Source organism: Takifugu rubripes, chromosome 10 (assembly GCF_901000725.2).
Source record: "Takifugu rubripes chromosome 10, fTakRub1.2, whole genome shotgun sequence".
Lineage (NCBI taxonomy): Eukaryota > Metazoa > Chordata > Actinopteri > Tetraodontiformes > Tetraodontidae > Takifugu > Takifugu rubripes.
This window is the reverse complement of record NC_042294.1, coordinates 9681942-9695502: the sequence shown is the minus strand read 5'-3', so window position 1 is coordinate 9695502 and position 13561 is coordinate 9681942. Positions and strand designations below refer to the sequence as shown.

At 44.7% G+C, this 13561-nt stretch overlaps 1 protein-coding gene across 1 annotated transcript; it reads right to left on the bottom strand.

The window, feature by feature from the left end:
- Positions 1-7205: 7205 nt before the first annotated feature.
- Positions 7206-12382, bottom strand: and1 (actinodin1). Its single transcript, XM_029842928.1, has 7 exons — positions 11956-12382; positions 11694-11782; positions 10118-10162; positions 9805-9950; positions 9298-9684; positions 8952-9206; positions 7206-8850 (listed from the first exon to the last, which is right to left on the bottom strand). The coding sequence occupies exons 2-7, from the start codon at positions 11764-11766 to the stop codon at positions 7588-7590; spliced, it is 2169 nt and encodes a 722-aa protein (XP_029698788.1). The 5' UTR covers positions 11767-11782; positions 11956-12382; the 3' UTR covers positions 7206-7587.
- Between the last annotated feature and the right edge of the window lie 1179 nt (positions 12383-13561).

Below are 13561 nucleotides of genomic sequence, written 5' to 3'. Positions count from 1 at the left end.
ACTTCTACCTGCTTTTGTTGCTAGACTTTTTCCAATAACATGTCACGGTTATCATGTCCTCAAGAAAGAGAAATGAACATAAAGACAACAGTTCAACTCAAAACTTGCTGCCTCTTGCTTCCGGGGAAGGAGGGGCGACATGATATTTGGGGCGTGGCCAAAAATTGCACTTCATGCTAGCTTAACGAATGAGCTAGAAAATTAGTTGAATAATTGTTTGATATCACCGCTTGTGTATAATTCTGTATGATTATTAATTCTTTGGTTCATGATATAGTAGGTTTAAGCCTTTTCACTATGATCATAAAAACAACCCTGCTCTTAGCTTTACATCCAATTAGCATGCTAATGTAGAGGGAGGTTAGAAATACTTTAACACAGTAAGGGTACCTCGTGTACTTTACTTACTGTCATTTCCAGATAATTTCTCTATTTAAAGACCAACACAGCAGTACAACAAATGTCAACATTGCATGTCAGTCACATACTCTGCAGCTAACAAATAAGGCATGTTATCATTTAAAGTATTAAGCTGTTAAGCTTGCATTACAATATAATGAGTATTGTTGCATGACAGGTTCAGGAAAACCTTCATTCCATTTATGTCTCTGTACTTACAGTTATGAGTGGAGATCTAGATGTTCTTTGCCTGCTAAGCTTCTTTCTATTTTTAACCAGCCAGGGAACCGAACTTGTGCAACATTTGTCATAGTAAACCAGACAAAACGATACGGAGTGTTCCTCAAAACATTAGCATAAACATGAATTGTGTAATGTATGGATAGGCAAGTAGGCCAGATCTTCTTTTCTCAACAGTCTTTCACTAAATTAATGGAAATGCAGTCCTTGAAGTTGTGTGTGTGTTTAAATGTGTGCATGAGTCCCTCCTTCAAGGATGCAGCTATAAACAGTGAGCAGTGAACTGGCAATGGTGTTATTTTACACAGACAATGATCATGTAATCAAGGGCAGTAAAGATGGATTTACCACCACCTCAACACATCCAGCAGTAGATCCATTTACTGGAAAGGCCTAATGCACCATGGAAGGTGGCTCGGACTGATTGCGAAGAACATTGCTCCTTGTTAACAAGAGCTCTATTTTTTGGAATATTTTATGAGTGTTTATGTTTATAAATACAGAATTGACCAATTTTTAACACATTTTAGATTCAGCTGCACATTAAACAAGGACACAGCCGCTCAGTTGGTATTTATTGTTACTAAAGGAGATAAAGCCCTTGTTGAGGTATTAGGTTTATCATGGCAATTACACAACATGTGTAGGTCATTCAGAAAAGATGAATTAGCTAATTTGCAGGGTCCCTATCCTCGCCAGACTAATCCTCCTGTCATCTATCCAGTTAAGTTATTCTTAATGGGAGCAATATTGGAAAAAAGTGAGTCACCACTAAATCACTGCATTTTTGAAAACAAACAAATCTGTTTGCTAGTTTTGCTATCGCACATGTTAAACAATGCCTCAACACCATAAACTGGGTACCTAGCATGCAAAGGCATGATTGCAGCTAGTAGCGTCATTTTTGACAAGGAAACATTAGTCACGTAAAATCGTTGCCACCGCCTGGGATTGCAATTGTTCGCTGCCAATTGAAAATCCATAAGCTGCTCCGTGGACTGAGAAGAACCTACAATTAAATTATGGTTTGTGTTTTGAAGGACAGAAAATTGATCTGTACAAACTCTCACAGGTAGCAACGATTATGAAGAATAAGAAGTGTGTAAAGAAAGTGATGAATGTGGTGTATTGCAAAGAAAGTATAGATCACGTTAGCGACTATGCACCCATTGAATACAAGATGACCTTTGACACTTCAATGAGGGCGTTTATTTAAGTAGATGACAAACATTGCTGCCAGTGTAACCATGCAACACACACAGGCTTTCAGTCCACTGAACTGTCAGTCAATTATTACTAAATAAGCAACACAACCTATTCATTTACCTTTGTACAGTAAATATTTTGCCAGTGATTTATTTTCCCACCTGCATCCATGCACATCAAATGTAGGTTTTGGATTTTAAAAAGATACCATGGTTGGCAGCATCTGGGCTCAAAGGTTCATCCACTGGATGCCTCATTAGACCCAACAGTGTTCGCATTCCCTCCTTTGTGAGTCTCTCAAAATGCCAAACACCCTAACACCTAGCTAATGCATGTCCCCCCTGCATGCAACAGTAGAAAGGGCAGTGAATCATGGAAGGCTTTCCTTTTTCCCCTCTCTCTCATTACCTCATGTAACCTATGCTTGAGTTGACTTTGCAATTGTTTCATGTTTGAAACAATGAAACAAAGATGTTTCATTGCAACTCCTGTGAGGGGCTGATTGTGACCTGCGAAAGTGGCCATGGAAAGTGGGGTATTAGTCTTTGCAGCAATCTTTTGTCTCTGCCTGTCTTTGCTCTTTTGTAGATTCACTAAATTCAGAAGGTTTTTACTTTTTCCTACATTTATCAAGTTCTAATCATCATCGGTGTCCTCTAAATTCCCTCGAATGATGAGGTTAGAACAGTAATTCAAAATCTTTTTAAAATATTTTCGAACGAGAAAATAAAATATTCCATTGATTTTAGTATTCAGACCTTTACTGAAGCACATTCAGCAACTGTTGTGGTGCCACAAGCTTCATGCATCTGGATTTGTCGAAAGTACTCCACTTTCCCCATGAGACACATTTTAATGTCTCTCCAGCGATGTTAATGGGGTTCCGGTCACCTAGTTGTCTCTCAAACACTCCTGTGTTGTCTTGGTTGTGAGTTAGAGGCGATTATATTGTTGGAAGGAGAACCGTCAGCCCAGTGTGAGGACAGGAGCACTCTGGATCAAATGCCCTCATCAACTCTGACCAGTCTCCCTGACCGGTCTCCCTGTCACAGCTGCTGACTGGCAGTGACTGGCTTCCTGCCAACAAGATATGTAAAATCAAGGTCGGAATGCTCTAATGTGAAATGAATCTAAATCTTGAAGTTTTGATTCATTTTTGTTTCCTTCGTGGGCAGTTCCGGAATGTGGTTCTTCAAGGTAAAACTGAATTATTTGTGTTTCATTGTTGTTTTTATGTTTAGAGATAGACTAATAGGCTCCCAGTCCAGCTAAATATTCAGTAGCGAGGGCTTGTCTACCAGACCTTGCAAAAGGTGTTGAATTGCCAATCACCACTTCTTTGAACCTTAGAAAACAATTGCCTCCAAACTGGATTAAAAACCAGGGAAGGCGAACACATGCCAGACAGTGTTTAAATATTAACTGTTTTTTTCCTTTTAAACAGACGTGCTCTTAGCGAGGGACGAGCACATTTAGAGTGGCTGGATGATGTATTAGGTGCTCCCTAAAAGGGTGGCAAGATAAACACCACAGCATTGCCAAGACGACAGTGGAAGACAAGGGGCATCGATCACGCCAAGGTTGCCACGAACCCAGCGTAAGCATGGCAACCGTGCCATGCTTCCCTCCGTGGGCCCTCCAGAAACATGGAAGGGGACTGGATTAAGAGTTTTTTTTCTGGGGTTTCACAAGTGGCATTACTTGTCTGGTTTGTGCAGAACTTTTTATTCGGCCTTCGCTCTCCAGTCTTCGTCACCCGTACATGGAACCTCTTCAACGATCCAACTCTGGAATATGTCATTGCCTCCACAGCAAGATCTGGACAGCTATATGCGTCATCCAGAGCCACAAAGAGCTTGTCGCTCTGCAAATGCAGCCTCATGAGCCTTGTTCACATTCTTTACCGATAGGATATTTGCTGTTTACTGGATAAGGGAACCTGGAACACTTAAGTAATATTAATGGTACTCTTGATGACCCTTAATATCTCTTCAGTTTAGATCCCGTACGTGCCACATTTCAAACAACATCAATCCAGAGCGTTGCTTCAGCAGAGTAATGTAGCTACTTTATTTTTTTAAGATGGTGAAAGGTCCTCCCCCCCCCCCCCCCCCCCTTGTTGGGTGTCGCCAGCTGATCCCAGTGTGAGGAGTGATCGGAGTAGTCGTGCTGGAAGAGGCGATTTGGTACAGTAAAGCCTGCTGGCGTGTCTCAATCTGGCGTCCACCTCCGCAGGGGCTCACTTGTTTTCTCATCTGTTTTCTCAAAAATATGCTGAGGAGAACTTCAGTTCATGTGTTCTCAGTGTTCCTTATTTTGAATAGGAGGTGGAGACAGAGATATCGGGGCTGGAAATGTCATCCGTGACCTTTTGCGGGGAATTATCTTGGTAATCTGTTCAGTTGTCTGTTGTTACCTTCCTTATCCTGACTTTAAATCTTTGAATCCTGAAAGTCCCGAGAGCCGTTTTGTCTAGCAAAAGAACTTTTCTCCGAGAACGTGGCCGTCTGTTTGCCACCGCTTCCCCAGATGGATTCCTACATTTGTCTGCAGTGACGAAAAAACTGCGGTCAGGTCGTTTGTGTTATGAATTTGTGCTTCATATAGCATTCGCTAATCTCAGTTTCCTGGAGAGGTTTTAGATGGCTTTCCAATTGTTTGGTTGATAATTAATCCATTTGAGGTTTCCAATGCGGCCAATTTTTTGTAATAATTAACTCCAGGAAATGAAACTCGGTAAAATATAACTTTTTACACATCTTAAGTTTCATAGTTTCATGGAATTGCAGTGTTTTTCACCCTGTGAGATACTACTGATACTAATGACAAAAATAAACAGGAAGGCCAGTTGGACTGTACAAATCTTCAGTGTCATCGACCAAGAACAAAGATATCTGGCTCAAAAAAGGTGACTAGTGAATCATGGAGGTAACTTGTATCCCTTCATATGTGGACTCCTCTGCTGTCTAATCGTGCAGGTCTGGAGTCTGTAAATCTGCCTGAGAAAAATGCTGACACAGGCTTCCTTCAACCTCTCTCTGTAGGGATAACATCCGCGGCTGCCTCTCATCCCCACAAACATAGCACCGACAGTGTTGCAAAACGAGTCCGGAAATATACAAATGGATCAACATTCCAGAGAGGTGGGAGTAAAAGTTCACTCATAGGTTAGTTTTGGCCTGCGCTGCGGTATATCTGTAAATCAAGCCGCACAGCCCGTTCTTTTATTTGGCAGCACAAATATGGTACCGTGTCACCATCTACCTGTTTTACAGGTCTGAGCACAAGGTGACTGAAACCTCTGCAAGCACTTGTTCTTAAACTAGCATAATTGTTACTTTTCACTCCATTTTTACGCAACCACCTTTTAACCTAAATTGCTGGCACTTAACATGGATAAGATCCAGCTTTTGTTTTGAGGCAACGCTGCATGGTTGGTGTTTTGGTTCCAGTTTGGGCCTTTTATCTAGTTCAGTACAGCATGTTTCAGTCATGAGGGAGAGCAGTGATGTTTAACTGCAGAGTCAGGCTCATTGTTGTGTTTAGTATCCATAAGAATGTCTTAAAACTGACTTTTATTAGGGGATTTTTGATAAACCCTGTTTCTGCCTTTGAATTCATTTATGTGCATTCTTTACAAATATACATAGGTCTACATGTGAATCATTTATCAGCAGAAAACAGCTGTGTGTGTGTGTGTATGTGAGTGTGTGTGTGTGTGTGTGGTGCCTGGGGGTAAAACTGACAGCTGAGATTAACGGCACTTAGATGTGTGATGCAAAATATGGGGCTATATAAGCTTATTGTTGATTTTTTTCCCGCCTGTTGGTGGGTTTTCCTCACATGCTGCGAGTCTCTTGCTGAATTAATTTGGCTAAAACATTTTAACATTTAGAACGAGTGTAATGAGCATGTTTGTCTAACCAATTCCCCCTGAAATTGTGGCTTATTGACTTGATGAACTAGAACATGTTGGTTTACATCAAATGGAATTAAACCATTAAAAGGGAGGCGCACTGTTGAATCAACACATTAAAATCTGTATTTTCAGCTCCTTAAGCCTCAGATTGTTAGTAGAATTCCAGAGATTTGACTTGATATGTTTACTTTCTTTAATTATAAATTGCGGTTTAGTGTCAGATTATGGGAGAGCGAGAGAGAGAGAGAGAGATTCTGTATTTTTACAGTGTAATTGTACTGTCGATATTATATGTACAATTAAAGATAACTTGGAAAGTATGTTGCTTCAGGTTAGATACTAATAATCAATATTTTGTAACTAAAACTGTGATACTAAAAGTTGGCCAACATTCAGTACATTACCATAAAGTGGAAGTTGCACTTCAGCATCGGCCGTTGGGAGCTTTTATTTGCCGGCGGTGACTTCAGATATTTATGCCTTTTATGATGTTATCAGCAAGCTGATGCGATAAAGGCCGTTACAGAACGAATATCAGATTAAAGAGACACTGATGGGAAGCAAAGCTGAAGAACGCACAGTGACCTAATTTACTTTAATCATTCCGAGGCACTTTCATTCCTAAAAACACAATGCTGGGGCGTTAGTTTGTGCCCCCACTCGTTAAATTCCCACATTCATTCCGCGTTACTGAGGCGACTTTCAGGTAGCACTCATTCACTTTTAAGACTGTTTGGTTATTTACTGACAAGAAATGATAAAAGTCGTCATGGTTTACAGAATATGCAATTAACGTTCCAAGAAATCCGTTTGTTTCAAAGTCTTTTCATTTATAAGGTCATCATTTGTCAGATTTGACATTTTTAATTTCTGTTATCTGAAAACTCTGGCATTTTGGTACCAAGTCTGATGGATTTAATTAATGCAGACGTGAATTTAACTTCTTTTTCTGTAATCGCATGAACAGACCGATTTACAGTTGAGGTGCTTAAACTGTCGGTTGAGGTTTTCCTCTAACCGTCTGAATTGCGAGCTCCCCTCAGGACATCTGAAGGGTTTCTCCTGTCGATCGATAATGTTCAGCCTCCACTCACCCTGACCATCACTCGCGCTGTGTGTTTTTGGCAAAGAGAACCAGCACAGCAAAGGGGTCAGGAGAGGTTAAAGGAGAGGGTCAAAAAAACACTTCTTCAGTTAAACTTGTTTTTTGTGCAACACAGTTCCATTAATGGTCCTGTCTACCCTCCTGAGGCAAATGTGTGTCTAGGGGAGATGGATGAATCTTTGGAATTATGTATGTTTGCACACTTTTATAGTAACGATAGCATGTACAAGAGGGTTGGCAAGACTCAACAACTAGGCACAATCCCAAACCTTTTCTTGCCTTTGATTTTAGCACGTTTTCCTTATCGATTCCTATAAGTCAATGAAATTCAAAAGCGGCCTTTGAGAGCGTTTTATTAGCACATAAAAAATAACATGGCATAATCCATCACTGACAAAAAGCAACAAATCTTTAAACAAATCTTGAGACGTGTGGAAGCAAAGCTGAGAGTCGGCAAACATTTGAGTGGCTTCGGGGGAGAGCGGTAAGCCAAAGCAACAAGGCAAAAGCAAAAGGTGAAAACACGGCTGGGACACGCGCGGCTGCTGCAGCCTCAAGTAGTGTGCAGATGTTTGTGCATATATTTGCTTATTGGGTCCATAGACTTATGTCCCACATCTGGTCCAGAAAGGATGGACAGTGTGCTGCTCAAGGCAACCAGGGGAAGATAGAGAAACGCATGTGACTGTATTATTGTCCATCTCCATGGATTTGTGTTTTATTTCTTGCGATAGTCATCTGCATAAGATCTGTGCTCCTCTTGCTCGGGGAATTGGTCACCGTAACGCCTTAGGATGTCCTGAAGGGTTGGCATACCCTGTGGCTGGTAGGACATGTGAGGTTCTTCCTGGCCACTCTGGTAGGGTTCCGCCTCATACTGGTCCTGCTCTTGTTGTTCTGGCCTTTCAGCTGCTCCCTGGCGATGGTCCTCTTCAGTGTGATGCTCAGGCTTAAGGTTGGCTTTGGCCTGTTCAGGCTCATAGCGGCGCAGGCGGCAATCTGGGTCATACTCGGGGTCGCAGTGGGGGTTGTTAGGCTCCCGGACTCCATTGCGGGTGCCATCAGCATTCAGGTGTGGCTCATAGGCTTCAGCAGGGTAGGGAATGCGGCGATGAGCTCCAGAACGTGGCTCAGTGGGCTTCACAGGGAAGCACTCGCGATCATAACCAATGAAGCAGTCATAGCCTTCCTTGGTTTTACCTGGAGGACCCAGAGGATGGCGCGCCTCCTGTGCGGGTTCTTCATAACTGGAGAAGGGGTTTTGCTGCCACGGGGTGGAAGGACGCTGGCGATGCAAGGCACCTGCTGCTTCGCGGATTGCAGAGAAAGGATCATTGGGGTTCGACTCTGGAGTTCCCTCCATACGTGGAGCATAAGGGTCATTCACCTGAGCATGAGCCATGAATCGACGCAAGATGGCATATGGGTCATTTGCTGGGGGAGAGGCCGGGGCACTAGCCTGGCGGTACATGGAATAGGGGTCATTAGTTGAAGAAGAATCTGGAACACTAGCCTGACGGTACATGGCATAGGGATCATTGACATTAGGAGAAGCTGCGGAAATAACCTGGCGATACATGGCGTAGGGGTCATTAGCTGAAGCAGAATCTGGAGTACTAGCCTGACGGTACATGGCATAGGGGTCATTAGCTGGAGAATCTTGTGCACTAGCCTGGCGGTACATAGCGTACGGGTCATTAGTTGGAGAATCTGGAACGCTAGTCTGGCGGTACATAGCGTAGGGATCAGCTATCCTGTTTGCATTAGCAAAAGCATCTCTAAACATGGCATAGGGGTCATTGTGCTGCTCCCCTGCTGGAGGGGCAACGCGAAGGGCGGCAGCCTCATCACTTTCCTTGTTTTTGTAAGCTTCTGGGGGAGTGGCAAATTTGGTAGCAGTGAGGGGATTACAGCCATCCTCAAAAAGAGGGTTGCAGGATCCGGGGCCAGCTTGGGCAGGGGGGTTGGGGGCACGCTGTGCCTGAAGGAACACATAAGAAAGACAAAATCATGAATAACGCACATTTGCATTAAAACTAATTCTGTTAAATAGCGGCAAAAGTGATTTTTGATAAAGCATACCACGGGGGAGGCAGCGTAGGCACACATTGGGTCCCGGATTGGATCACAGTTGGGATACTGCAGGTACAAACCAGAGGGGGCTTTCTGGACCAATTGGGGTTTACAGTCAGGGTCTTTCTTTGGGTCACATCCGAGGTGGGCGTAGGAAGGCAGTGATCCGGCAGATGATTTATACCCATAAGCAGCTCTCAGATGATACTGCAGGCACTCCACGTCATCAGAAGCACAGATGCGCAGCAGCTCAGCCTTCTGCTCCTGGAGAACATAAAACACAGTTCTTGGTCACTTTTCGGAGTTAGTTGCGTACAAGTCAAGGATAAGGTTACAGGTTAGGGTTAAACCATACCTTTGACAGGAAAGGCACCAAGGATGGAGAATAGTAGTAGTACCCAGATTGAGGGGCAGGGGCCTTTTTTACTGGTGCTGGAGCAGGGGCAGTTGCGGCAGCTGGGAGAACTAAGGGCAAGTATGGGCTCTTGCCTTGGACCAAAGCAGCATACAGACAGTAGGCATCTTTAGTGGGGTCACAGGTTTTTACTGGCGCAGGCTTAGGGGGCTCTGGCTTGTTTTTGGGCCTGTTGGTTTGGGAAGCAACACAATTGGGGTCTTCTGAATCGGCACAAGACTTGTAGATGTCCCCCAGGTGGCGCAAGTACGCCTTGTAGGAGCGACGTGCTTCGACGCGGTTCTTGTTCTGGAGGTAGGCCAGGTAGATGCGGTCCATCTCTTCAACCTGGAAGTTAAGTTGGTTTAACCAGATAAATTACTGTGGGCGGGATCTTAGTTCCATAGCTCCACCTCCTGGGTTTCTACTGCACAGCTAGTTTGAGGTTTGTTCCTTGTTCCTACTTACCGCCTCCTGGTTGCCATTGTCGGTAAAGTACTTGTACCATGCCCAGAAGTCAGAGTGCTGCTTGTACCAGCTGACATTCCTGCGGTTCCGGATCAGCCTTCTGTGGGACTCTGCCACCGCTGACCTCTCACGGATGCTTTCACCAGCTTCAGGCCAAAAACAGAAATGTCACTACTAATGAAGGTGAACTTGGTGATGTCACAACGACCTTTTCCCATTGATAAAGGAAAAAACTCATTCCCTGCTTGCAAGATAGGCTGTAGTTTTGCTAATTGCTACACTATTGCGGTGCTTGGATGGAAATCACACTTACCGTCTCTTTTTTTCTTCTGGCTAATTGGTCCAGCGGACAAGAATGCTGAGAATGTAAAAAAGGAAAAATGCCACATTCATAATCAGCCGCCTGATTTTTGACCTTTTCAAACACATTTTAGCCTGTTCCCGGTAGCTCCTGGTGCATTCTTGCAAAAGGATGCCTAAATATGGGCGTCTATCATCGGGCTACAACAATAAAGACCTTGACATTCCTGGAAAACCCCGTTTTGTTTTCCGTTGATATTGGCCACGTTGCTAGTTGTTTAGCATCACCTGCCCGTCATTAAAGACATTCATGTAATCTTTAATTTACCATATCAGAACGCATCAGTACAATGTTTGAAACCATGACCTTGAAGCTTCCTTATAGGAACGTATGGCTCATTTAGTCAAACTGGGGCTGGTTACCCGTTTGAAGTGCTTTGTAGATTTTATTGGCCAGCCCATAACGCCAAGCCTCACGCTGCGCCCTCAGAGCGCCGTGAACACTAATACGTACACATATTTGGGCGCTGCGTGACCCCGACTCCCGCCGCCTTTCATCTCTGCGGGGAAAGGGTGTTAAAGCCTTACAGGAGGAGATGAGAAGAGGAGAAACAGATGACGGGTTTAAAAGGGAGGAATCCAGAGGGGATTCTTAAGGGTCGGCAGAAGTGTGACCAGGAGAAGGAAAAACAACACTGCGCCGTCCTTATTAAGCCATCAAAGCTTATCAGGACAGGAGACTGATGTGACGTGTGGTCACAGGCACGAACGAGCAGATAAATCAGACAGAAATGAAGGTAACCTGAGGTGATGGAGTGATGAGGAGGAGGAGGAGGAGGAGGAGGGTGGGCTAAATGATACCGTCTCTGTATCCGCTCTGCTGTTTTTATGAGCCTCTAAAAGAAGCTGGCGGGCACATCTGGAAACATCCCGCTGTACAGGAGGAGGGGGAGATGCTGACAGGTACTCATTTCTTACAGAAGCAGAAATGATCGAAGGACGTTAGGCCACGCCCACTTTTTTTAACGATTTTACCCATCACGCAATGCTTAGAGACGTTTGACTGTAGTTGTTCTCCTGGTCACCGTAGCAGTGATTTATTTATTTGTTTTTAAGATTTCTTAAATATTTCGAAAGAAAACGGAATGTACAACCGTGTGTTGTCACGGCAACGAGGCCCAGGCATTACAAGGGACAGAAACTTCGTACTGGAATTCTAATTCCACATTAAGAAACCTCGTAACTCAAGTTCGGAGGTGGACTCGGAGATTTTTGAGGGTTTGGATGCTGATTCTTTTCTCTCCGCGATCGGTTCATTTTGGAATTACCGGAGAAATAATATAGACTTCGAAATATCGTTAAATCCCTTTACATCAACCTGAGGCGCACGCACAAACACTCCCGCGTATTGTTGGTGATGCTGCAGGAGTTTAGGCTGTTTTTTGGGGCAGGTATTTTTCTTTTTTACTTCTACTGCATTTATATTCCAGCTCGGACGTTTAAACAGCTGCTGGGCGCGATGTTTAACTGGGGATTAACCAGTGAATGTTTCATAATTTCAAGGCTGAGACGCTCATTACAGGACTCACCAGGCAATAGCATCATTACCACTACCGCCGTCACGACCACACCGGCGAAACTCGTCCTCCTCCTCGCAGCCATGGTTTCAGCTCCTTTTCTGTTCCGGAAAAAAAAAACGTCAGAAAGTCACGTTACTCTGATCCGGAGGCTTCGAACACGTCCCTGCAAGGACCCCGGCCGAGCCGACGCCGACCCTCCGACACGACCAGGTGTTCCTGAACCTGGAACCCCGGGAAGCCCCTGGAGTGCGGATGCAGGCCCTCCTCTTACCTGTTCTCCGTCTGCAGATCCAGATGAGAGCCCAGTCCCTGCTGCCGTTCTGACTGACTGTTCCTGCCGGGGGGATCGGGTGTGGGTTTTAAACGTGCGACAGGCGTTCATTAACAGCCCTGCAGAAACACAAACAGGGCCTGTCTGAGGGGGGGGGGGGGGTCGGCCCCTAACAAGACACCTGAGTGGTCGAGTCCCCAGAGTCTGAGCCAATCAGAAGAGCTGTAATTAAGGGCTGGAGTCAGCGGGGCTGGTTGGATGGGGGTGTCCTACCAGTAATCATCAGTTTACCTCGTGCCCCCCCCCCAGACAAACGCAACTGGGACTTTCTTTAGTTTTGGGTTTTAGACTTATTTGCCTTTGCCTCTTTTCGCCCCACCGTTCCTTTGATCCCTTTGATCCCTTGCCCCGCCCTAAAGTGCCGCGCCAACAAGCGTCCAATCGCCACCGTCAAAATAAACATTTCAAACTCTGCTCGTCGGTCACGTAAAACTGTCGACGAACTCGCTAATTGAAACTGTCGACGCTTTTCTCCTCCTTCGTCTTTTTACTCCACCGACACACAAAAGCAGCGTTTTCTGAAGACGGAGCAGCACGGGGACGTTTATTAAAAAGTTCTTTCCGCTTGATCTTCCTGTGGAGATTAAAAACCGGGTCCATTTACAAATACATTAACTTGACATGAGCCTCTGCAGTAGCGGATTCAAACAGCAACCAAGAAAACATCAGGAAACAATGAAGAGGTGCCACATAGGCAACTTTCACAGGGCTAAACCACCCACCCTCAGACACCCCCACCCACCACACGCTCAAACAGCTGCTCTGCACATGAAGAATTTGTTAATCTACAGTTTCCTCCTCACTTTAACTGTGCTTGGGCATGTTGCAGGACGCACATGCTCAAGTGTGTGTGTGTGTGTGTGTGTGTGTGTGTGTGAGTGGGAGATGCCGCATCAGCACATCTGACCTGTGATTTTCCTTTATGACACAGCGGTCTTATGAAATTCCTCCGCAGGGGAGGACTTAATTGGCGTTTTTAGTATAAATGTTTCATCGTTTGGGCCACAAGTGAATCCAAGTGCTGAATATTCTTCTGTTCGTCTTGATGCGTTTTGCTTTCCCGGGACTTTACGGTTCAGTTTGCAACGGATCACCTGGGCCAGCGTTGGAGGGGCGATGCTAGCTGTTCGCTGTCGGGGTGCGAAGAAATTAAACTGACACAAACAAGTGACAGTTGGAAAACGTTGCACTTCAGCTTTAAGGGTGTTAAAAGTACTTTTTTGACTCTGTGTCACCAAAGAGCCTGAAAGTGCTCATTTTCCCTGATGCCTCCTCCTCCTTTTTACAGCTGCCGCCTGAATAAAATGCTTCATTTGCTCTGTAATTATTATTTTTTTACCATTTCCACATTTTTCAGCTGTGGTCAGGTCCCATCGCGTCCTCACTGGGCTCGTGTTAGTGCTGTATCTCGTATGTAATTAACATTTGCCAACAGGTGTTTCGCGGAGCTCGCAAACCTGCAATCCGGGACAGGAGCAGATTCGAACACGACAGCGGCAAAACCTCAGTCCTAATTTTCTCCACAGCTGGAATGTGAGGGATTCTC